Source organism: Bos indicus x Bos taurus, chromosome 8 (assembly GCF_003369695.1).
Source record: "Bos indicus x Bos taurus breed Angus x Brahman F1 hybrid chromosome 8, Bos_hybrid_MaternalHap_v2.0, whole genome shotgun sequence".
In the NCBI taxonomy this organism is placed as follows: Eukaryota; Metazoa; Chordata; class Mammalia; order Artiodactyla; family Bovidae; genus Bos; species Bos indicus x Bos taurus.
The window spans coordinates 25,555,490-25,579,597 of NC_040083.1; the positions used below are offsets into that span (position 1 = coordinate 25,555,490).

General features: G+C 39.6%; 1 protein-coding gene across 3 annotated transcripts in view; it reads right to left on the bottom strand.

Moving 5' to 3' along the window:
• ADAMTSL1 (ADAMTS like 1) overlaps positions 1–24,108 on the bottom strand; it is a 1,125,264-nt gene that overhangs the window by 479,336 nt on the left and 621,820 nt on the right. The window contains exon 1 of one of the 3 annotated variants that reach the window (XM_027549172.1): positions 14,461–14,774. The exons of the other annotated variants lie outside the window; for them this stretch is intronic. Within the exon in view, the coding sequence (XP_027404973.1) occupies positions 14,461–14,523 (63 nt within the window). The 5' untranslated portion in view covers positions 14,524–14,774. Of the gene's footprint in view, positions 1–14,460; positions 14,775–24,108 lie in introns of those variants that run through there. 3 annotated transcript variants of the gene reach the window in all.

A 24,108-nucleotide genomic window follows, 5' to 3' on the forward strand; every position in this document is an offset into this window, starting at 1 on the left:
CACTCACTGCTCCTTAGACTCAACTTCCTTTTTCCATCCAATGTGCCTCGGCCCACGCAGGTCCCTCTGCCTAATGCCCCTTTCTCTCTCTTGTCTACCTGCTGAACTTCTATTGATCTCCTAAGACTTTCTTTAGTAGCTTTTTTGTTTTTGTTTGTTTGGCTGTACCTTGTGGCATGTGGGATCTTAGTTCCCTGACCAGAGATTGGACCTGCAGCCCCTGCAATGCAAGCAGGGAGTCAGTGAACCACAAGGGAAGTCCCATCCCACGACTCACTTTAAATGTCTTTTAAGTCACTCTCACTGATCCACTTCAAGTCAGAGTGATTTTCTGCCTAGCACACAGACTGGAGCACTGAAGACTATAAATGCCAGATCCCTGCTCCCATACCATCTTTTATCCTCCACTCAGCCTCAGTCTGTTATCCTTTTAAAACTTTGTTTAGCATCTGTGAGCTTCCTGTGTCTCATTCATCTCTGTGTTCCAAGGAAAGCATCTGGCTTAGAGCAGGTCAGTCTAATGAAGTTTTTCACTGGCATGAAAAATAAGGAGAGTGATAAGGGCCCTGGTTAGATTTCCATAGAACTAAATGTGTTTAGTTTCTCTTCTGCAATTATATACTTGGAACTTGGGGCTTATTCAAATAATCTTTCATTTCTTCCACTGATGATGACACAAAATAGTATTGTTAGGACAAGAGTGAACTGTCCTTGTGTTTGAAGCTGCACTCTGCCACTGATAGCTGAGTGACCTAAAGCAAGTTATTTAACCTCTCTGTGCCTCAGTTTCCTCATCTGCAAAATGGGAAAAGTAACTGTAGTGAATTCCTAATGTTGTTATGACAATCAGATAATTTAATATATGAAAAGTACATCTCACACTAAAGCAAGCATTCCCTGTAGTAGTAACTATTATTATTTAACTTACGAAATTTAGCTGCTAGAACTTTGTTTTATTAATGTCCTTACTTAATTCAAACATTAGAAACTTTATTTTCCATATTTCCTGCCTACTTGCAAACATAATTTTATTTCCTTTTGAAATTTTAATGGCCTATGACATCCACAATCTGGAAATCAGTTCTTTAAATTATCTAGACCTCTAAAATGGACACAGAGGACTGGGTTTGAGTCCCAGCACTGTCAAATTGAAGTTACCAATTAGCAAACAACCAGGGGCAAGAAGGCTGCTCTTGGATTAAGGCAGGTTGGAGCTGGTCATAGGGACATGGCAGTTCAGTTCAGTTCAGTCATTTAGTGGTGTCCAACTCTTTGTGACCCCATAGACTGCAGCATGCCAGGCTTCCCTGTCAATCAACTCCCAGAGCTTACTCAACCTCATGTCCATCGAGTCAGTGATGCCATCCAACCATCTCATCCTCTGTCATCCCCTTCTCCTCCCGCCTTCAATCTTTCCCAGCATCAGGGTCTTATCAAATGACTCAGTTCTTCACATCAGGTGGCCAAAGTACTGGAGTTTCAGCTTCAGCATCAGTCCTTCCAATAAATATTCAGGACTGATTTCCTTTAGGATGGACTGGTTGGATCTCCTTGCAGTCCAAGGGACTCTCAAGAGTCTTTTCCAATATCACAGTTCAAAAGCATCAATTCTTTGGCACTCAGCTTTTCTTATAGTCCAACTCTCACATCCATACGTGACTACTGGAAAAACCATAGCTTTGACTAGATGGACCTTTGTTGGCAAAGTAATGTCTCTGCTGTCTAGGTTGGTCATAGTTTTTCTTCCAAAGAGCAAGCATCTTTTAATTTAATGACTGCTGTCACCTTCTGCAGTGATTTTGGAGCCCCCCAAAATGGTCTCTCACTATTTCCATTGTTTCCCCATCTATTTCCCATGAAGTGATGGGACCAGATGCCATGATCTTCGTTTTCTGAATGTTGAGCTTTAAGCCAACTTTTTCACTCTCCTCTTTCACTTTCATCAAGAGGTTCTTTAGTTCCTCCCTTTCTTCCATAAGGGTAGTGTCATCTGCATATCTGAGGTTATTGATATTTTTCCTGGCAATCTTGATTCCAGCTTGTGCTTCATCCAGTCCAGCATTTTGCATGATGTACTCTGCATATAAGTTAAATAAGCAGGGACAATATACAGCCTTGACGTACTCCTTTCCCAATTTGGAGCCAGTCTGTTGTTCCATGTCCAGTTCTAACTGTTGCTTCTTGACCTGCATACAGCTTTTTCAGAAGGGAGGTCAGGTGGTCTAGTATTCCCATCTCTTTAAGAATTTTCCACAGTTTATTGTGATCCACACAGTCAAAGGCTTTGGCATAGTCAATAAAGCAGAAGTAGATATTTTTCTGGAACTCTCTTGCTTTTTCTATGATCCAGTGGATGTTGGCAATTTGATCTCTGGTTCCTCTGCCTTTTCTAAATCCAGCTTGAACATGTGGAGGTTCATGGTTCGTGTCCCATTGAAGCCTGGCTTGGAGGATTTTGAGCATTACTTTGCTAGCATGTGAGATGAGTGCAATTGTGCAGTAGTTGAACATTTTTTGGCATTGACTTTCTTTGGGATTGGAATGAAAACTGACCTTTTCCAGTCCTGTGGCCACTGCTGAGTTTTCCAAATTTGCTGGCATACTGAGTGCAACACTTTAACAGCATCATCTTTCAGGATTTGAAATAGAAATTCCAGCTCAACTGGAATTCCATCACCTCTACTAGCTTTGTTAGTAGTGATGCTTCCTAAGAGCCACTTGACTTCGCATTCCAGGATATCTGGGTCTAGATGAGTGATCACACCATTGTGGTTATCTGGGTCATGAAGATCTTTTTGTATAGTTCAGTGTATTCTTGCCACCTCTTCTTAATATCTTTTGCTTCTGTTAGGTCCATACCATTTCTGTCCTTTATTGTACCTATCTTTGCATGAAATGTTTCCTTGGTATCTGTAATTGTCTTGAAGAGATCTCTAGCCTTTCCCATTCTATTGTTTTCCTTTATTTCTCTGCATTGATCACTGAGGAAGGTTTTCTTATCTCTCCTTGCTATTCTTTGGAATTCTAGATTAAATTGGATATATCTTTCCCTTTCTCCTTTGCCTTTCACTTCTCTTCTTATCTCAACTATTTTTAAGCCCTCCTCAGACAGCCATTTTGGCTTTTTTCATTTCTTTTTCTTGAGATGGTCTTTATCTCTGCCTCCTGTACAATGTCATGAACCTCTGTCCATAGCTCTTCAGGCACTCTGTCTATCAGATCTAATCCCTTGAATCGTAAGAGATTTGATTTAGGTCATACCTGAATGGTCTAGTGGTTTTCCCTACTTTCTTCAATTTAAGTCTAAATTTGGCAATTAGGAGTTCATGATCTGAGTGACAGTCAGCTCCCGGTCTTTGCAGAGGTACTAGAAAATCAGAACCCCTAATAACAGAGAGCTGAGAACATGCTGGGTGGTCACCAGGTGATGCTCAAAGATTTCTAAAGGTCTTTCACACTAATGGTTTCTACAGAGCAAGCTAAGCCTTTTGAGGAAAGAAGTCTATTGTCGTTAGTGTCTATATGCTGTGATTGGCCTTTTATTCACTTGAATGATGGGCTGGTATAAAGGTTTCCCTCCTTAAGCATATTTCTAAGATGGAAAAGACAGGTGTTTATGGATCACATAAACAAAGACAAAGCCATACACTCATTAAGTTTTGGTTTCAGTATGACTGAAAAAGAGGATCGCAGCAAAAAAAAAAAAAAAAAAGGGCGGGGGCAGAAGGCACAACTCAAGAAGTGACCTTAAATACACATTTTTAGAGGTTTAGAGTTTTTTTTTTTTAACACATTCTTCTTGGGATCACTATAAATAATGAATTGATGTGTCTATTTCTTTAGGCAGAGACTTCCTTACATCTGCTGCTGCCTGCTGCCAAGTCGCTTCAGTCGTGTCCGACTCTGTGCGACCCCATGGACTGCAGCCTTCCAGGCTTCTCCATCCCTGGGATTCTCCAGGCAAGAACACTGGAGTGGGTTGCCATTTCCTTCTCCATTACTTACACCAGCAATAGTTAAATATACAGTTTAAAGAAAATAATACCATGACAGCAACATAAAACCAATGGAATGTACTGGCCAATTAATTCCTGTCCTCCTTCCCAATCTCAAATCCTTTCTGATACTACATGTAAGTAAATGCATCTTTAGAACCATGTCTGTTTTGCTCAAGACAATATACCCTGTGCCCAGCACAGTCAGGCATACACAGCAGGCTCTCAACGAATATAGTATTGTGCACTGAGGGATGGGAAGGAAGCTAAAACTTCTTGGAGACCTTCTATGTGCAAGGTCCCCCAAGAAGTTATTTTCACATATACATCACCATTGTGTATTTCACATTCACATTGTTCATTAATATGAAAAAAAAAAGATAAATGAATCTTATTGATATTGGGTTGGCCAAAAAGTTCATTTGGGTTTTCTGTGAGATGATATGGAAAAACCTGAATGAAATTTTTGGCCAACCCAGTATGTTGTACAACTAGGGCAAGAAATAAACTTCAGTCCCCTCTTCTCACCAGGTCACCCCAACATATATAAACCAATAATAATCCACTCAAAATTATTTTCCATCAGCTTCATGGCTTCTTCGGCTTCTATTGCACCTCACATCTACTGAGGTGGCATTTCAACACCTCAACTTCTCTACCCAGGCTGGCTCAGCTAACTCATATGAAGGTCATCTAGCGTCATATGGTATAATAGAGAATGACCTCTTTCTCAAGGTCATCTACCGTCATATGGTAGAAAGAGAGTGACCTCTTTCTCAAAGGAGTATGGACTCAAAGGAAAGAGATCCAGATTTCAGGCTCTGGATTCTACCTACTAGGTGTTCCTGGCAAATAAGTCTCCAATCTCTTTGCAAATATTTATATTTTAAATTTAATTCTGTGAAATCAAAGGGCTGGAATAGGTGATTAATTCATTTATTCAAACAGCAGACTTACACTGAACACCTTGTGTATGTCAAACTCTTTGTCTCACACTAGGGATATAAAGATATCCAAGACATAATAAAACCAAAGTCCTGCCTTCAAAGAGATCCCAGTCAACTGAGGTCAAATTTTATGCTACCTCAAAAATTCTTTTTAACTTGAAAACACAATAAATCTATGTCCTGGGAATCCAAATGTCAGTTAAATTCACTCTGTAACAGTAATTTCAAAGCATGTTTGTTATCTTAGACTGGGTACAAGCCCCAAAGTAAAAGTAAAAATATATGTGGTACCTAGTCTCAATGCCAAATGGTTATAATAACTAGAATGGAAAAAAAAAAAAAAAGAAAACCAGACTATTTCTAAAAAAGCTTTCCTCTAAATCTCACTTCAGCACCTGAACAGTAGGAGTTCTTATTGTTTCCATTACCCTTTTTCACTTCTGGTTCTATCAATGAAGTACAATGTCTGAATAACACTCTGGTAGACTTCAAATGGCGGTGCAGGCTGAGAAATCAGACAACCTACCATACCTTACTTAAGGGAACAAAGTGAGGTATATTTATTTTATTGGACAGTTTGAATTTATTATAGGTTGCTCGTAATTTCCTGTCTCATTTCGTTAGCGCTCTTGGGATTTATGCCAGGATGTCTTAGGTTATCACACTCCTTCCCTCCTTCATTGCAACACTTATGCCAACAGACTGACTTGACTTAGAGAAAGTCCCCGGACAAAAATTGAAGGAGAAAATACCCAAAGGTTTAGTTGGAGAATGGCAGAAGCTTTGGGAAAAAATCTGAAAAAGCAATGAAGATGAAAATGGAAACTCTGTGAAAATTAATGTAGTGTAGAATTGGCGAACATACCACTTATGTCTTTAAACAAATAGAAGAAAGAACCCGCTTGTGAGGGTGCACCCAAATAATTCACAGGTGGTGAAACTATTAGAGTCCTGCAATTTCTTGCCTCAGAAGTGGAATAAATCTTCACAATTATAAATGGCATATGCTCACACATGACTTCTCTGCTATTCCCCTTCTCTGAACTATCCACCGCCCCCCTTCTATGCACGAGGCCTTTGGATTTTGTTGTAATCACCTTTTTTTAATAGGAACTTTAGATAAAAATCTAGGGAGCTAGGGAGATGCAACCTACTGTACTAATTGTACTTACAGAAATATAATTCCAAATGGAATATGCTTATTTTTGCCTGGATTTTGGTTACTATAAAATAAGCACAATGGAGTGTAAACTACATAAGAATGAAGTCTGTCATCATGATGCCCCAATGATAGTGGGCAGATGACAACTCTTTAGATATTGGTCACACTTAATTATTGATCATTTTCACAATGATAAAAATTTACTTTGAGAGAAGTTTTTTTCCCAGGGAATTTATCTTAACTGACACTATTATGTGTGTACTGCTACACAAGTACATATTCTGAACTACAGAAATTGGACAAAAATTTTTTATGTTTGAAGTCAAATACTGACTGATCATATTCATAAGATGATACATTGATAATCTGTGGGAAGCCATTCACATCTAAGATAATACATTGATAATCTGTGGGAAGTCATAATTCACATTTACCCGGATGAGGGGATTAAACAGCCAGTGTCTAAGTAGGGATAGGAGTGCAAAATGAACCATCTTGAGGGGTAACTGAAAATCATTATATCCATAACAAAGCTTTTGCTTACAGAAGAGTTTAAAAAAACAAACAAACAAACAAAAAAACCTCTGACAACAGAATGTCCAACACACTACCAAGCTCCTCATTACAAGGACTGCCTTAAACTATCTTCCATGGAAACTGGCTCTGTGTTGGGCATATAGCTGATGAGAGATTAGATTTTCACATGAATGAAAGTAACCACCTGAAAGTTTTATATTACTTTGGAGATGACAAAAACACTTCATCCAATGGTCTTTTTTCCTCTCACGGTGTCCTGGAGAGTTAGGTGGGATGGACTCTTTCATGACACTTGGACACTTTCTAGAAAAATATATCAAAGTAGGTTGAGACTAGGTGTACTCAAGAAGCGTGTTTCACTTTATGTTACTGTGTGAAACGGTTGTGTGTGTGTGTGAGGCTGTTCCCCTTCCGGTCCTCGTCTACTCCTTTATTTCCTGACCTCTCTCTTTGGAGCTACATCAGTCGTGCCTCAGTCTTTGCCTTCGCCTTGCATCTGTGAGAGTCGGTGTTCTTCAGGTTGTGTGATCCTGTTCTGTTCCATGAGATTACAACTGTTTACCGCAGTCGTGCCTTCCCCTCACCCCTTATTTCTTACTGCTCAACTCGCTCCTGTTTGAAGAAGGACATGGAGGGCTTTCCTGGTGGTCCAGTGGTTGGAATCTACCTGCCAGTGAAAGGGACATAGGTTCGAGCTCTGGACTGGCAAGCTCCCACATGCTGTGGAGCAGCAAAGCCCAGGAGCCACAACTACTGAGCCTGTGTTCGAGAGCCTGTGTGCTGTAACTACTGAAGCCTGAGTGCCGCGACTACTGAGCCCCACCCTAGAGCTTGAGCTCCACACAAGAGAAGTCACCACAAGGAGAAGCCCACATACTGCAGCAAAAGTAACCCCCACTTGTCGCAACGAGAGAAAGCCCGCGTACAGCGAGAAAGATCCAATGCAGCCAAAAATAATTAAATTAAAGAAAAAAGACATGGACCCAGTTTCCTATTTTACCACATACCCTCAAGTATTTTAGAGCACTCTAAGTACATAATAAGTCACAAACCACACAGATTAAACCACTATCAGGGTGATACGGCATCTCCTTATTTTAATTTTCCCATATAAAAAAACTGGAAAGTGATATTAGTACTATTTGTAAGCATGCATGCCATCTAAATATAAAGCATATGGTATTTAAGAAGGTTATCAATATAACAAACAAGACATTCCCCCAAATCTCAGTGTTTAAAACAACAAAGGTTTATTGTTTGCTCAAGGTTAAATGAACATTCACAAATGCAGTTCTGTGAGAGTGGCACTGCAGGGCTCTGCCACATGCAGTCATTCAGGGATGAGGCCTTACATTTGGTGCCTTTACTGTTTTCTAGAGTCTTGAAGCTTTTGCTTGATTCTCTGCATCCAGCAGGTGTATAAAGAGAGTTCTTACTTATTTGGAGGATTACGTGGATGACATCAGGCTGAGAAGTGCCATGTATCACTTCGAATGACATTCCATTGACTAGAACTCAATCATGATAGAACAACTAATTACAGACAAAGCTGGGAAAGAAAGTTTATCTTTGTGCCCAGCAGTAAAAAGAAATGAATTTTGGTGATTCCATAATATTATCTCTGCTGCTGCTAAGTCGCTTCAGTCATGGCCGACTCTGTGCGATCCCATAGATGGCAGCCCACCAGGCTCCCCCATCCCTGGGATTCTCCAGGCAAGAACACTGGAGTGGGTTGCCATTTCCTTCTCCAATGCATGAAAGTGAAAAGTGAAAGTGAAGTCGCTCAGTCGTGTCTGACTCTTAGCGACCCCATGGACTGCAGCCTACCAGGCTCCTCTGTCCATGGGATTTTCCAGGCAAGAGTACTGGAGTGGGGTGCCATTGCCTTCTCCATTATCTCTCCTACAATGAGCAACTATAACTACCTTCTGGTTTTATAAAACTGTGGCTAATGTGTCATTTTTTCCCTTGAGAACTAAATGGATTACAAAAAGATATGAAAGGTGCAAATTTCACTTTAACAACACTAAAAAGGACTGTCATTCAATTGCTTTTCATTGGGTGAAGAGAAAGAAAGCAAAATATTTAACTTCTCTTTTGAATGTATTAGGTTTATTGATTTGGTCTTACTAAAACCAGTATTGATGAAATTCCTCCCATGTGAAATGGACATTCACATGTTCCCCTTGCTACTTGTACTGTATGCTTTTCTCATATTTTCTTACCAAATTATTCTTATTCATCCATTTACTCACTCATTCAACAACATTTACTGAGACCAGGTATTCTGACAAAGGTAGGAGGAACAAGTCACTTCTGCTGTCATCCACAACTTTGTTGATGAAGACGGAAACATAAGTACAATATAAGAAGTCAATGACAGAAATAAATACAAGGAAGCACAAGACTAGAAGAAATTACATTTTAAAATACTGTTGAGAATACAGTGAGTTACGTATGCCTCTGACAAACAATTACTAAATGCTGACTATACATGGATGGAATTTAGGGTGGGGTAGTCAAACAAAAAATATAGAGGCTGGGATGAATCAAGAGAGTAGCATTGACATATATACACCACCCTGTATACAATAGATAGCAAATGGGAAGCTGCTATAAAGCGCAGCAAGCTCAACTCGCCTTTCTCTAAAGCAATGGGATGAGGGGGTGTGGGAGGGAGGCTCAAGGGGGAGAGGATACACACACACACACACACATACACACACACATATACACACACATACTTATGGCTGATTCGCATTGTTGTACAGCAGAAATCAACACAATATTATAAATAAATCATCCTCCAATTAAAAAAAAATACTCGAGAGAAACATTGGAATCTTCAACTTTAAAAAAGAAATTATGGTTTTTCTTCAAATGAAGATTACAGGGGTTTCTGAGATAAGATATATCTCTATGACTGGAAGAGAGACTCTTAACAAGTATAGGAAAATATTCTAATTGATTTATAAATACTGAGCTTCTGGAAATACAACAAACAAAAAGCCAGAGGTCACTGTTGGCTGCAGACTACTTCCATTGAGACATCTTCTTGACATGGCCAGAAGACTGCTCGACATGCTGGGTGCTCCCAGTTAGCTATTCGATGTAGTTTTTCATCTTGAAGTCTGGGAATTGGGGAGATTTAGTCATTTATTTTTGAACTCATGGAAAGAAGGGGTTGATAGCAACAGCTTACCCAGTTAACAGGCAGGCTCCCCACACAGCTGTGCTGGCCTATTTCAATTAGATCCTTTCGGACTTACATCACCTCTGCTATGCCTAAGCATAGTCCTAAGCTGCTCATGAGCTTGTCCTGCCAATCAAGCCAAAATTCAACCACATGGTATGGCTTTTATGATGCTGACAGAAGATGAACTTGTCTCACTCTGGTGAAAACACAAAGTTTGAAGCCAGCTCTCCAGATGAAGAAAATCAGTTCAAACAGCAAGACTCTCAAACTGGAGTTAGACACATTTTCCTGTGATTATCTCAACATGCTTCACCAGTAGGTTATACTCAAGGAATGCTCTCACTCAAGAAAACGCTATGGTCCTCTAGCTATGAAGAGGTTACTTCCGAGTCACTCTACTCAGGAGACCGCAAGAAACAACAGAACGTGCACAATGAGAGAAGGGCAGAAAGAAACTTATTGCCAGTGAGACTTGGAATCTGAAATAGACAAAATAAAAGCAGAGCTGTCAGTTCACCAAAGAAACTGGACAACATATATGAAGTTAGGAAACCCTGAATATATTGAGAATCAGGGAGAACTGTATGAGTCTCTCTGTATCCTTTGCTCTCTGAATTTAGTTCATAAACAGTTATGATGCCTGTACTATCCAAGATATTCTAGTAGGTATTGTAGGAGATGCAGAAATTCACAGGACACTGTATTTTTTTCTGAAAGAGTTTAAAATTATATTTTGATTAAGCCATAATACAGGGGAGAACCAAAATAGCAGACCATGTCTCATGCAAACATAAATCCTGTGCAAAATGTGCCAACAAAATGGGCTTAAAAATGAATAGCAAGAACAGGGGTTATCTACACTTCACTGATTAAAACTACATATACCCTGATTTTAATTTTGTTTTAAAGATATAAGAATGAACTTTGTACATTCCTAAGCTTGAGTAATTGCCTCTCCCATGGTCTAGAGATTCACTTTCCATTTTACCCACACATATATGTAAAGAAGAATCAACATATAGGTAAAGAGTATTCAACGTTCTGATGAATGCACAAATACATTTATTTATTCATTCTCTCTCTTTCAAAAGTCTTTAAAATATCTGCAGTCTTTCAAGGAAAACCTTGCCTGGAGTAAAATGATTCTTTTTTAGTTCACTAGTGACTACTATTGGACACACTTCCCTCAACTTATATGAAGCTCTAGAACTGGTTCACATGAAAATAATAATGGAGACTGGAAAGTGGCTCTGAAACAGATTGAAATGCTAAAACAGGAGAAAACAAAAATGAAGCTGACTATGTCTAGATAAGAAATAGCTCAAAAACATGAAGTAAATAATGTTTAAAGAAACACCTCGTTACATTCTCCAGGTTACTTGAAATATCCTTGAGTTTGATGTAAGGACAATGTAGGCATCAGAGTAAGTAATAGATGTAAATAGTTATAGAAAGGTGCTTGTGCATGCATGCACACACACATACACACTATTGGAGCAGGCCACAGTCTGCTATAAATAAGGGACTTAACATTCATTCCACAAGCTAATGGTGCTATCACCATCCAAGATAGATCCACTTAGATAATAGTGGAGGAGAGTGCCAGACCGACCGAAGGGAATGGGCTATTGTGTTTGACTAGTTTCCATGTATAAATTAGTACCGAGAAAAAAAAGAAATTCAACAGAAAAACACATGTACTTTATTATAATTCTGAGTGTTACCCTTGCAACTCCCACAATAGCAGGCGAAACAGCTTAAAACCACTTAAAAGAAACAAAAAGCAAATGCAAATTTGATTAAATGCCTTTCTGACAAGAAGAGATTTGACTTCAAGTCTGGATGGACACATATGTCAATGGCCGGTCATGGTTTTCCCCCACATTCCTTTTGAACTAAACAATTGGGACAAAGGAGGGAGCAGGGAAAAGGGGAGCAGGGTGGGGAGATGAGGAACGTGGGGTTTTGTGGCTTAATTTGACCTGAATGTCAGAATAAAATGCCTTGCCCAGTACTACTGTCCTACTGTGTGCATAGTACAATAGCAGTTTATGATGTCTGAGCTTTGCATGCAAAGTGAGTGGTAACCAAAGATAGATATAAAAGACACAGGGACTTCATTGTGTTTTGAAGTAGAAACTGGGCTTTGCCACTAAACAGACTATTTTCCATTAAGTAAAAAGTGAGCTTTAAAAATTGCTTAAATTAATTCTAAGATTAGACAGACTCTTAAAACGTATCAAACAGTTATAAGAAAAATAAGCCACCCAGTTCCATTTCTAGATCCTGACTGAAGGTTGAGCTGAAAATGTCACACTTCCGGTTCAACTCTTGATCACATTTCAGGTCACTTTCTCTTGGGCCAGTAGCTTACTTTTGCCTCCAAAGCTACATGGGACAGTGAACGAGCAAGTGTGACAAGTGCTCATAATGTTGCACACATCTTTAGTGGCCAAGATGAAGCAAAAAGCCTATATACCTCCATTAAAGACTAGAGACCAACCTATGTCTTTGCTTCCATCACTATTAAACATTTTGTGACCATAGTACAAACCAAACAAGTCATTTTCTCTCCATTATTTCCCCTTTGAGTTCAAATATAAGCTTGCTTCCTTATCTGCAGAATGGGTTTAACAATGCCTTATTTGCAAGATTATTGTGAGAATTCACTGTAATGCTTTTCAAACAACTGACCTTGTGTTTGACACATTCAGACACACAATATATGGCAGGTACTACTAACACTGTTACTCTATACAGGGATATATCTTGGCACTCACCAGACAGTTCTTTCTTTTCTGGCCTAACTTTCAGAATCCCAATTGATTTAAATATAGGCATAAAACAAGCCTGGGTTTTATTTCCTTTTATCCTCACAGTATAATTATTGTAATTTAAACCAAAGATGTTGTATGTTGCAAATCTGAAATAAGCAAATGCTCCTTTTTATCCATGTAAGTGTCATTATACGCTCAAACACATATATGAATATTAAAAATATCAAAGAGAAATATACTGCACTTACCAAGTGGGCAGTGAAAACAATCTATCCTGAATGGGCAAGTTTTTCCAAAGTATAATGAGATCATACCTCTATACGAAGATATCAAAAAAGTACTGTGTACTGGTAATTTTGCTTCATGATGTAATTACATGGGAAAATAACCCATGCTTTCAAAAATTCACAAAGAAGGAAAGACGAGGCAAACTAATGGTGTGTATATAAGTAACACGTCCCATATGGAAAAAATGAGACACCTTTCATAAATTGCTTGCCCCACTAGTCATAAAGCACACCTAAACATTCTGCTTTTTATATTCCTCAGAACAGCCCCAAACTTACAGTCCATTCATGCTTAAAATTCAGTTTGCCTTTACATTTCTATGAGCACTTGAAAATATATTTCTGTATTTACAGCTTTTGCAACGTAGCATTATGACTTCTTGGCTATAATGATGCAAATAAGAAGTGGGAATGTTAACATATTTAATCACTGTCTGATGAGCTGATGAGCCTTCCTGGAGTTTTAAAATTTATGCTAAATAGCTTGCTTCCCTCCTTCAAAATTACAGTGCAGATCAAATTTTTCAGAGTCTAATCAGAACAAACATTCCTTCATCTTCGATGAATCAATGTGACCTATACGTGTGGTGTGTTACAATTTCCCCCTTTTCCCTTCTTGCCTGGTTACCTTCTGAGGAAGGGCTGGCTCTCCAGAAATGTGACAGGGAGAGCTACAATCACGTTTGTTTGGATTCGGTGTGTGCAAATTTTGGAATCAAACCTTCAGATGAGGTTTACAAAGCTGCCTGCCCAGAACACTCTGGTTTAAAAAAATGTGCATTGCTATTAATATTTTGAGTGTAGATTTTTTTTGGACAGTAAAGGTTCATTTTCTGCCCATAAAACCAAGTATGAGTCACAACGGAACATTTACTTCTAGTCAAAAATGCAGTGTGTGCTGACGTTCCAGAGCAGAGCATCTTATCACTGTGACTATGGAAAGCAGCCGAAACTAAAGTCAGCATTTTCTTCTTCAAAAGAAGATCTGAGATCAAAAACCATAACCCTCAATTCATAAATACTAGCATTAACTTGTATCCATAGATGACTTGCCATAATTATGAACTATAATCTGGGTTGGCCACAGAGGGGCTTTCCTTCCCTCTTTTACCTGGTTCCTTAGCACATGTGCACAGAGGAAGGAGGACTCATAACAGGCAGTGGAGGAAAGCCCCTCACAGCCCATCCTTCAGAAAAATTACAGGAACACCACAGTGAATGAGTTGGATTTCAGGACGTCTGTTACCTAAATTCCAAGCATGCACACCACCATTTATACAGCCCTCAGCACACAAACTCCATGCAGTAGATCCCAAAGTTTAAGTCTCAGTATCCTATATACCTCTAGCTATTCCCACACAGTCTTGTAGACTTTTGTTTGGGAAAGTTGGGGTTAGCTTTCTGCAAAAAGTTTTCATTTTTTTAAAGCCATGTAAATTACTTTACCTGGCATTTGAAGAGAAAGATACAGTCACACACACTCACACACGTCCACATCACCCCAACAGCACCCAGACTAAATGGCCACTAAGGATGTATTGAAACGAAAAGGCATTTACCAGGAGCAGGAAAGCCAGCAAGAGGAACGGTGTGCCAGGAGTTGCCCGACGGCAGCATTCCATGCTTGGATTCTTGCCGGAATCCGAATCGGACACTGAATAAGCTGCAAAGTGCTCCTCTGCTTGCTGTCACATCCAGGACTGGTGCTTACACTCCAGCCCTGCCTATCAGCTTCCATCAGACCCGCTCATATTTCCTGACCAAGGGGTGGGTGGGTGGGTGGATGGGTGGGGGGTAAGCTGAATGGAATCTCTCTCGGAGCAGGCAGCCAGCCAATCAGGCTCCTGCTAATCAGACATGCTGAATAACAAAGCCGAGGGGACAGAGAAAGTGTAACAGTGCGAGCGAGAAGGTGGAGGGGTGGGGTGGGGGGGCCCCCGCCGGGGACGGGGGAAAGGGCGAAAAAGAAAGGAGCTCGGAGGAGCCCGCGGCAGAGCCAGGAGAGAAATGCAAAAGATGCGGACTTGCGAAAGATGAAGCAGAGCCCGGTGCTCTTAACTAACTTGGTTAGTTTGTGAGATACTGTGAGATACGTTTGTTTCTATTTGCTATTTGCCTGTGAGGGTGCCTGTGCTTTGTAAAGTACAGTAGCTCCCTGTGACTCTGTATTGTTCCATTCAGGAGAGAAACTTAATCCCTGTCAATATATAACATATGCCATAAAGGGAAAGAACCACAGACAAAAACTGACTTAATGTGCCCCTTAAACGTGTTCTGTACAACTGCTTTATGCCTCTTCCATAAAGTTCCTCTTTATTTCCCTCCTTGACTTAGACTGTATAAAATTTGGAAAGGTCCTTACTAAGCCTAAACAGAGGCATGTTACTTTGTGTAGTCATGACTTGATGTGAAGAAGATGAAGAAGGAAAAAAAAAAATCAGCAGGTTACTTCTTTGTAAAGTGACAATTTAAAATAGCCCAGGTTTACTAAGCTCAAGGCACAAGTGGCAATTTAGATTCCCTGTTTAAGAAGAAGCCCTTAACAAAGACTCTGACATGTGTGGAGCTGAAATTCGGGTTGAGAAACAGCCTGGTTTTGACACTGTGCCAACTCTCGACTATCTGCTTTAGCAGGGGAAGAGAAAGAAAGGGTGAATTAAATCCTCAATTAATCCCCAAACCTTTTAAGCAACAGTTTCAGCCTTTTCCTTATCCATGTCCTTTATCGGAGCCACTATAATATAGCAGAGAGGGCTGAAGGGAGTTTCACCTCCTCTTCCTTCTACTGTTCTAAGAGTGTTGGGCGAGGAGGTGACCTTTCCTGTCCACTGAAGCCCTGGAGGCAGTACTGATGACTGCTGACATGATGACAGGGGCAGGCCAGCAACAGCAAAGAGACGGTCAGGAAGTTTCTGGTCTGGTGAAACCAACAAGAAGCAAGATTGAATTCTAATAGAGGGGGATTTTATTACAGTTTTAGAAAAGTGTCAGATGTCAAACAAGGACTCCTTTCACCTTATCTGTTAAGGAAATCATTGAATTTTTGAAAGAATGAAATAGCAAACTTGACCTTACATTTCCATAGGTGTGTCACCAGGAAGTTCTTCCAGTGTAGATCTCCTGATAGCCCTGATAGAAATACAGGTGCTGGAGGAAGAAGACTTTTAGAATTGATGTTCTTTCCTTTCATTAGTAAAAAAAAAATACTGACAAGAGGCATCAAACACACAAATATGGAAAATCTGATCAAGCTGTAATAGGCATGTGATTACAGGCAGGTCTTCTTCTATACATACCTGTAGTGTTGCTTTTCACAAAGGTGGAGAAAAGCAGGTTATTCAACTTCAGATTACTTATTTCATACGGAATATCAATGAAAGACAGAAGAGCTTTAAAAAATCCCATTGTCAACCTATTAGGAAAGTCAGGGCATACAAGGATCCATCACTTAGGAAAATGGATAGTATGAGTCCACAACAAAGAGGTCTATTCTTGAAGTATGCTTTTCCCATTCAGAAAGATTAGTTTTACAAATCTCTCAAAAACTAGCTAATGCTCAAAAGCTAAAGAGTATTCACAAGGAGATGTAAAAATGCTTGACTGGCATTATCTGAAATCCTCATCATATTAAAGATGGCTTGATTGAAATAAACATTCACTCATAGAGCTGTGTGATATATCTCTCCTTTATGCATTGGAGCTTTCTGCTATAGGTGTTTTTTTCTATCAGTGTCACGCCTTAAAGAAATGTAGCTCATTCTAAAAAATGGAATATTCTATCTAATACCACTTCCTCCCTTTCTACACATAAACATCACTCATCAGGAAGATTGAAAGGGAAGAACAGGTGGTGGGAAAAGGAAGAGTAGCAAGAACGATTATGATAAAATACCATTTGTAGAAGAACCGATTTAAAAAATTGCCATGGTCAATGGATAGTCAGTAGCCACTTGTATGCTAGTCTAGATTCCTTTGTGCTTTAGACGTAAATGCTGGTTAGATATTTTGAGTCAGAGATTTCTGCCTCAGAGTTTTGATGAACATGTCTATGTCCAGCAAGATGGTCACAATGAAGTCACTGAATAGTATGATTATTTTTAATTTAAGCCCTCAGTCATGTGTTGAAATCCCTGAGGATGCCTGCCACAGAGTATCATGATTCTTGTCCCTTTGTGAGTACATTTCCTTTCCCACTGTGGCTGCTCAGAGAAAATAGGAAAAGCAAACATACAGTCAAGAATTATACCCTGCAGGACAAACAACCAGCTAACTATAATTTCAGAAAAAGAACAAAATCAAGTTGGGTTAGGATACTTAGGTTTGGGGGATGAAGTCATTCTGATAATTAATAAAGTTTATGTGCTATCTTCAAAGTTCAAAAAAAATGATTTTATACTCAAAATCTCATTTGACTTTTATTATAAATTTATTTATTTTAGTTGGAGGCTAATTACTTTACAATATTATATTGGTTTTGCTATACATTGACATGAATCCGCCACAGGTGTACATGTGTTCCCCATCCTGAACCCCCTTCCCACCTCCCTCCCCATACCATCCCTCTGGGTCATCCCAGTGCACCAGCCCTGAGCATCCTGTATCATGCATTGAACCTGGACTGGTGATTCGTTTCACATGTGATAATATACATGTTTCAATGCCATTCTCCCAAATCATCCCACCCTCACCCTCTCCCACAGAGTCCAAAGGACTGTTCTATACATCTGTGTCTCTTTTGCTGTCTCACATACAGGGTTATCGTTACCATCTTTCTAAATTCCATATGTATGCGTTATTATACTGTATTGGTGTTTTTCTTTCTGGCTTACTTCACTCTGTATAATAGGCTCCAGTTTCATCCACCTCATTAGAACTGATTCAAATGTATTCTTTTTAATGGCTGAGTAATACTCCATTGTGTATAAGTACCACAGCTTTCTTATCCATTCATCTGCTGATGGACATCTATGTTGCGTCCATGTCCTGGCTATTATAAACAGTGCTGCGATGAACATTGGGGTACACGTGTCTCTTTCAATTCTAGTTTCCTCAGTGTGTATGCCCAGAAGTGGAATTGCTGGGTTGTATGGCAGTTCTATTTCCAGTTTTTTAAGGAATCTCCACACTGTTCTCCATAGTGGCTGTACTAGTTTGCATTCCCACCAACAGTGTAAGAGGGTTCCCTTTTCTCCACACCCTCTCCAGCATTTATTGCTTGTAGACTTTTGGATCACAGCCATTCTGACTGGCGTGAAATGGTACCTCATTGTGGTTTTGATTTGCGTTTTTCTGATAATGAGTGATGTTGAGCATCTTTTCATGTGTTTATTAGCCATCTGCATGTCTTCTTTGGAGAAATGTCTGTTTAGTTCTTTGGCCCATTTTCTGATTGGGTCGTTTATTGGTCTGGAATTGAGCTGCAGGAGTAGCTTGTATATTTTTGAGATTAATTCTTTGTCCATTGCTTCATTTGCTATTATTTTCTCCCATTCTGAAGGCTGTCTTTTCACCTTGCTTATAGTTTCCTTTGTTGTGCAGAAGCTTTTGATTTTAATTAGGTCCCATTTGTTTATTTTTGCTTTTATTTCCAGTATTCTGGGAAGTAGATCATAGAGGATCCTGCTGTGATTTATGTTGGAGAGTGTTTTGCCTATGTTCTCCTCTAGGAATTTTATAGTTTCTGGTATTACATTTAGATCTTTAATACATTTTGAGTTTATTTTTGTGTATGGTGTTAGAAAGTGTTCTAGTTTCATTCTTTTACACGTGGTTGACCAGTTTTCCCAGCACCACTGGTTAAAAAGATTGTCTTTCCTCCCTTGTATATTCTTGCCTCCTTTGTCAAAGACAAGGTGTCCAGAGGTGCGTGGATTTATCTCTGGGCTTTCTATTTTGTTCCATTGATCTATATTTCTGTCTTTGTGCCAGTACCATACTGTCTTGATGACTGTGGCTTTGTAGTAGAGCCTGGAGTCAGGCAGGTTGATTCCTCCAGTTCCATTCTTCTTTCTCAAGATTGCTTTGGCTATTCGAGGTTTCCATACAAATTGTGAAATTACTTGTTCTAGCTCTGTGGAACATACCGTTGGTAGCTTGATAGGGATTGCATTGAATCTATGGATTACTTTGGGTAGTATACTCATTTTCACTATATTGAATCTTCTGATCCATGAACACGGTATATTTCTCCATCTATTAGTGTCCTCTTTGATTTCTTTCACCATTGTTTTATAGTTTTATATATATATGTCTTTTGTTTGTTTAGGTAGATATATTCCTAAATATTTTATTCTTTTCATTGCAATGGTGAATGGAATTGTTTCCTTAATTTCTCTATTTTCTCATTATTAGTGTATAGGAATGCAAGGGATTTCTGTGTGTTGATTTTATATCCTGCAACTTTACTATATTGATTGATTAGCTCTAGTAATTTTCTGTGGAGTCTTTAGGGTTTTCTATGTAGAGGATCATGTCATCTGCAAACAGAGAGTTTTACTTCTTCTTTTCCAATTTGGATTCCTTTTATTTCTTTTTCTGCTCTGATTGCTGTGGCCAAAACTTCCAAAACTATGTTGAATAGTAATGGTGAAAGTGGGCACCTTTGTCTTGTTCCTGACTTTAGGGGAAATGCTTTCAATTTTTCACCATTGAGGATAATGTTTGCTGTGGGTTTATCATATATAGCTTTTATTATGTTGAGGTATGTTCCTTCTATTCCTGCTTTCTGGAGGGTTTTTATCATAAATGATGTCAAAGGCTTTCTCTGCATCAATTGAGATAATCATATGGCTTTTATTTTTCAATTTGTTAATGTGGTGTATTACATTGATTTATTTGTGGATATTGAATCCTTGCATTCCTGGGATAAAGCCCACTTGGTCATGATGTATGATCTTTTTAATGTGTTGTTGGATTCTGATTGCTAGAATTTTGTTAAGGATTTTTGCATCTATGTTCATCAGTGATATTGGCCTGTAGCTTTCTCTTTTTTTGTGGCATCTTTGTCAGGTTTTGGTATTAGGGTGATGGTAGCCTCATAGAGTGAGTTTGGAAGTTTACCTTCCTCTGCAATTTTCTGGAAGAGTTTAAGTAGGATAGGTGTTACCTCTTCTCTAAATTTCTGGTAGAATTCAGCTGTGAAGCTGTCTGGACATGGGCTTTTGTTTGCTGGAAGATTTCTGATTACAGTTTCAATTTCCATGCTTGTGATGGGTTTGTTAAGATTTTCTATCTCTTACTGGTTCAGTTTTGGAAAGTTGTACTTTTCTAAGAATTTGTCCATTTCTTCCAAGTTGTCCATTTTATTGGCATATAATTGCTGATAGTAGTCTCTTATGATCCTTTGTATTTCTGTGTTGTCTGTTGTGATTTCCCCATTTTCATTTCTAATTTTATTGATTTGATTTTTCTCCCTTTGTTTCTTGATGAGTCTGGCTAATGGTTTGTCAATTGTATTTGTCTTCTCAAAGAACCAGCTTTTGGCTTTGCTGATTTTTGATATGGTCTCTTTTGTTTCTTTTGCATTTATTTCTGCCCTAATTTTTAAGATTTCTTTCCGTCTACTAACCCTGGCATTCTTCATTTCTTCCTTTTCTAGTTGCTGTAGGTGTATAGTTAGGTTATTTATATGACTTTTTTCTTGTTTCTTGAGGTATGCCTGTATTGCTATGAACCTTCCCCTTAGCACTGCTTTTACAGTGTCCCGCAGGTTTTGGGTTGTTGTGTTTTCGTTTTCATTCATTTCTATGCATATTTTAATTTCTTTTTTTGATTTCTTCTGTGATTTGTTGGTTATTCAGCAGCATGTTGTTCAGCCTCCATATGGTGGAGTTTTTAATAGTTTTTCTCCTGTAATTGACATCTAATCTTACTGCATGGTTGTCAGAAAACATGCTTGGAATGATTTCAATTTTTTTGAATTTACCAAGGCTAGATTTATGGCCCAGGATGTGATCTATCCTGGAGAAGGTTCCATGTGCGCTTGAGAAAAAGGTGAAATTCATTGTTTTGGGGTGAAATGTCCTATAGATATCAATTAGGTCTAACTGGTCTACTGTATCATTTAAATTTTGTGTTTCCTTGTTAATTTTCTGTTTAGTTGATCTATCCATAGGTGTGAGTGGGGTATTAAAGTCTCCATCTATTATTGTGTTATTGTTAATTCCCCTTTCATACTTGTTAGCATTTTCCTTACATATTGCGGTGCTCCTATATTTGGTACATATATATTTATAATTGTTATATCTTCTTCTTGGATTGATCCTTTGATCGTTATGTAGTGTCCTTCTTTGTCTCTTTTCACAGCCTTCATTTTAAAGTCTGTTTTATCTGATATGAGTATTGCTAATCCTACTTTCTTTTGGTCTCTATTTGCGTGGAATATCTTTTTCCAACCCTTTACTTTCAGTCTGTATGTGTCCCTTGTTTCGAGATGGGTCTCTTATAGACAACATATATAGGGGTCTTGTTTTTGTATCCATTCAGCCAGTCTTTGTCTTTTGGTTGGGGCATTCAACCCATTTACGTTTAAGGTAATTATTGATAAGTATAATCCCATTGCCATTTACTTTGTTGTTTTGGGTTTGAGTTTATAAACCTTTTCTGTGTTTCCTGTCTAGAGAAGATCCTTTAGCATTTGTTGAAGAGCTGGTTTGGTGGTGCTGAATTCTCTGAGCTTTTGCTTGTCTGTAAAGCTTTTGATTTCTCCTTCATATTTGAATGAGATCCTTGCTGGGTACAGTGATCTGGGCAGTAGGTTATTTTCTTTCATCACTTTAAGTATGTCCTGCCATTCCCTCCTTGCCTGAAGAGTTTCTATTGAAAGATCAGCTGTTATCCTTATGGGAATCCCCTTGTGTGTTATTTGTTGTTTTTCCCTTGCTGCTTTTAATATTTGTTCTTTGTGTTTGATCTTTGTTAATTTGATGAATATGTGTCTTGGGGTGTTTTGCCTTGGGTTTATCCTGTTTGGGACTCTCTGGGTTTCTTGGACTTGGGTGCTTATTTCCTTCTCCATTTTAGGGAAGTTTTCAACTATTATCTCCTCAAGTATTTTTTTATCGTCTTTTTGTCTTCTTCTTCTGGGAATCCTATGATTCAAATGTTGGGGCGTTTAACATTGTCCCAGAGGTCTCTGAGATTGTCCTCATTTCTTTTAATTCATTTTTCTATTATCCTCTCTGTTTCATTTATTTCTACAATTCTATCTTCTACCTCACTTATCCTATCTTCTGCCTCAGTTATTCTACTGTTGTTTCCCTGCAGGGTGTTTTTGATCTCATTTATTGCACTATTCATTATATATTGACTCTTTTTAATTTCTTCTAGGTCCTTGTTAAACCTTTCCTGCATCTTCTCAATCCTTGTCTCCAGACTATTTATCTGTAACTCCATTTTGTTTTCAAGATTTTGGATCATTTTCACTATCATTATTAGGAATTCTTTATCAGGTAGATTCCCTATCTCTTCCTCTTTTGTTTGGTTTGGTGGGCATTTATCCTGTTCCTTTACCTGCTGGGTATTTCTCTGCCTCTTCATCTTGTTTATATTGCTGTGTTTGGGGTGGCCTTTCCGTATTCTGGCAGTTTGTGGAGTTCCCTTTACTGTGGAGTTTCCTCGCTGTGGGTGGGGTTGGATGGGTAGCTTGTCAAGGTTTCCTGGTTAGGGAAGCTTGTGTTGGTGTTCTGGTGGGTGGAGCTGGATTTCTTCTCTCTGAAGTGCAATGATGTGTACAGTAATGAATTATGAGATGTCAATGGGTTTGGAGTGGCTTTGGGCAGCCTGTATATTGAAGCTCAGGGCTATGTTCCTGTGTTGCTGGAGAATTTGCGTGGTATGTCTTGCTCTGGAACTTCTTGGCCCTTGGGTGGTGCTTGGTTTCAGTGTAGACATGGAGGTGTTTGGTGAGCTCCTATCGATTAATGTTCCCTGGAGTCAGGAGTTCTCTGGTGTTCTCAGGATTTGGACTTAAGCCTCCTGCCTCTGGTTTTCAGTCTTATTCTTACAGTAGCCTCAATACTTCTCCATCTGTCACTTCGAAGGCAGTTCCCTCTGTTTTAGCTTCTTCTGTTTGCTGGTCTCTTCAGTGTCTAATTTCTGCCCTGACACAAGGCGGCGGTGGTGGACACTTTTTTAGGCTCACTTGTTCAGTCATGCTGTGTAGAGGGAGGGACGCTGTAAACAAATATCACTGGCGTCTGTGGGGAGTGCTCGTGGTGTTTCAGCAACAATGGGTTTGCCCCCGCTCACGGAGTGTGTGGTTTCCCTGTCTACACTACACAGGCTCTAGGTTGCTCTGCCGGGAACTGTCTGAGGCCGGCCCTGGGTCTGAGCCACTCAGGTTCAGCTACTTGGGTAGTCCTCAGAGGCACAGACTTGGTTGGGCCCGCATTTTGTGCCCTTCCCAGGTCTGAGCCACTCAGGTGACCAGGCATTTGGCAAGCATGGTTGCTGCGACTTATTGCCTCCTCCATCCCTGCCACTCAGTTTTCTGGGTGTACAACCGGTGTACCTTCTCAGGTGGATGTTGACCGTCCAGAATCCCAAGAAGTCTTGGTTAGCAACTAAGCCTGCTTGCAGTTTGGTAGATGATGCCATCTCTGGGGCCGCGAATGCCCACTTCCAGCTCTGGCTGCCCTCACCTGCCTGTCTCCAGTGGTGGATGGGCCAGTCCGCAGCCGGCAAGTTAGTTCCCTCAGATTGCCCTCGGGGCATTCAGGCCCGGTTCTTACGCTAAGCAATGCAGCCAGCGCCTCCCTGTCCAGCCCCTGCTTGCTAGTGGCGGATGTGGGTGTCTGGGCTGCTTCTCCGTTGGGAGTTACCATCGGGCAGGTAATCTGTGGGTTTTAATTATTTATTTATTTTTCCTCCCGGTTATGTTGCCCTCTGAAGTTCCAAGGCTTGCCACAGACTTGCCAGTGAGAGTGTTTCTTGTGTTTGGAAACTTCTCTCTTTTTTAAGACTCCCTTCCCAGGACGGATCTCCATTCCCTACCTCTTTTGTGTCACTTTTTATCATTTATATTTTTTCCGACCTCCTTTTGAAGACAATGGTCTGCTTTTCTGGGTGCTTGATGTCCTCTGCCGGCATTCAGAAGTTGTTTTGTGGAATTTACTCAGCGTTCAAATGTTCTTTTGATGAATTTGTGGGGGAGAAAGTGGTCTCCCTGTCCTATTCCTCCGCCATCTTAGGATCACCCCCTCATTTGG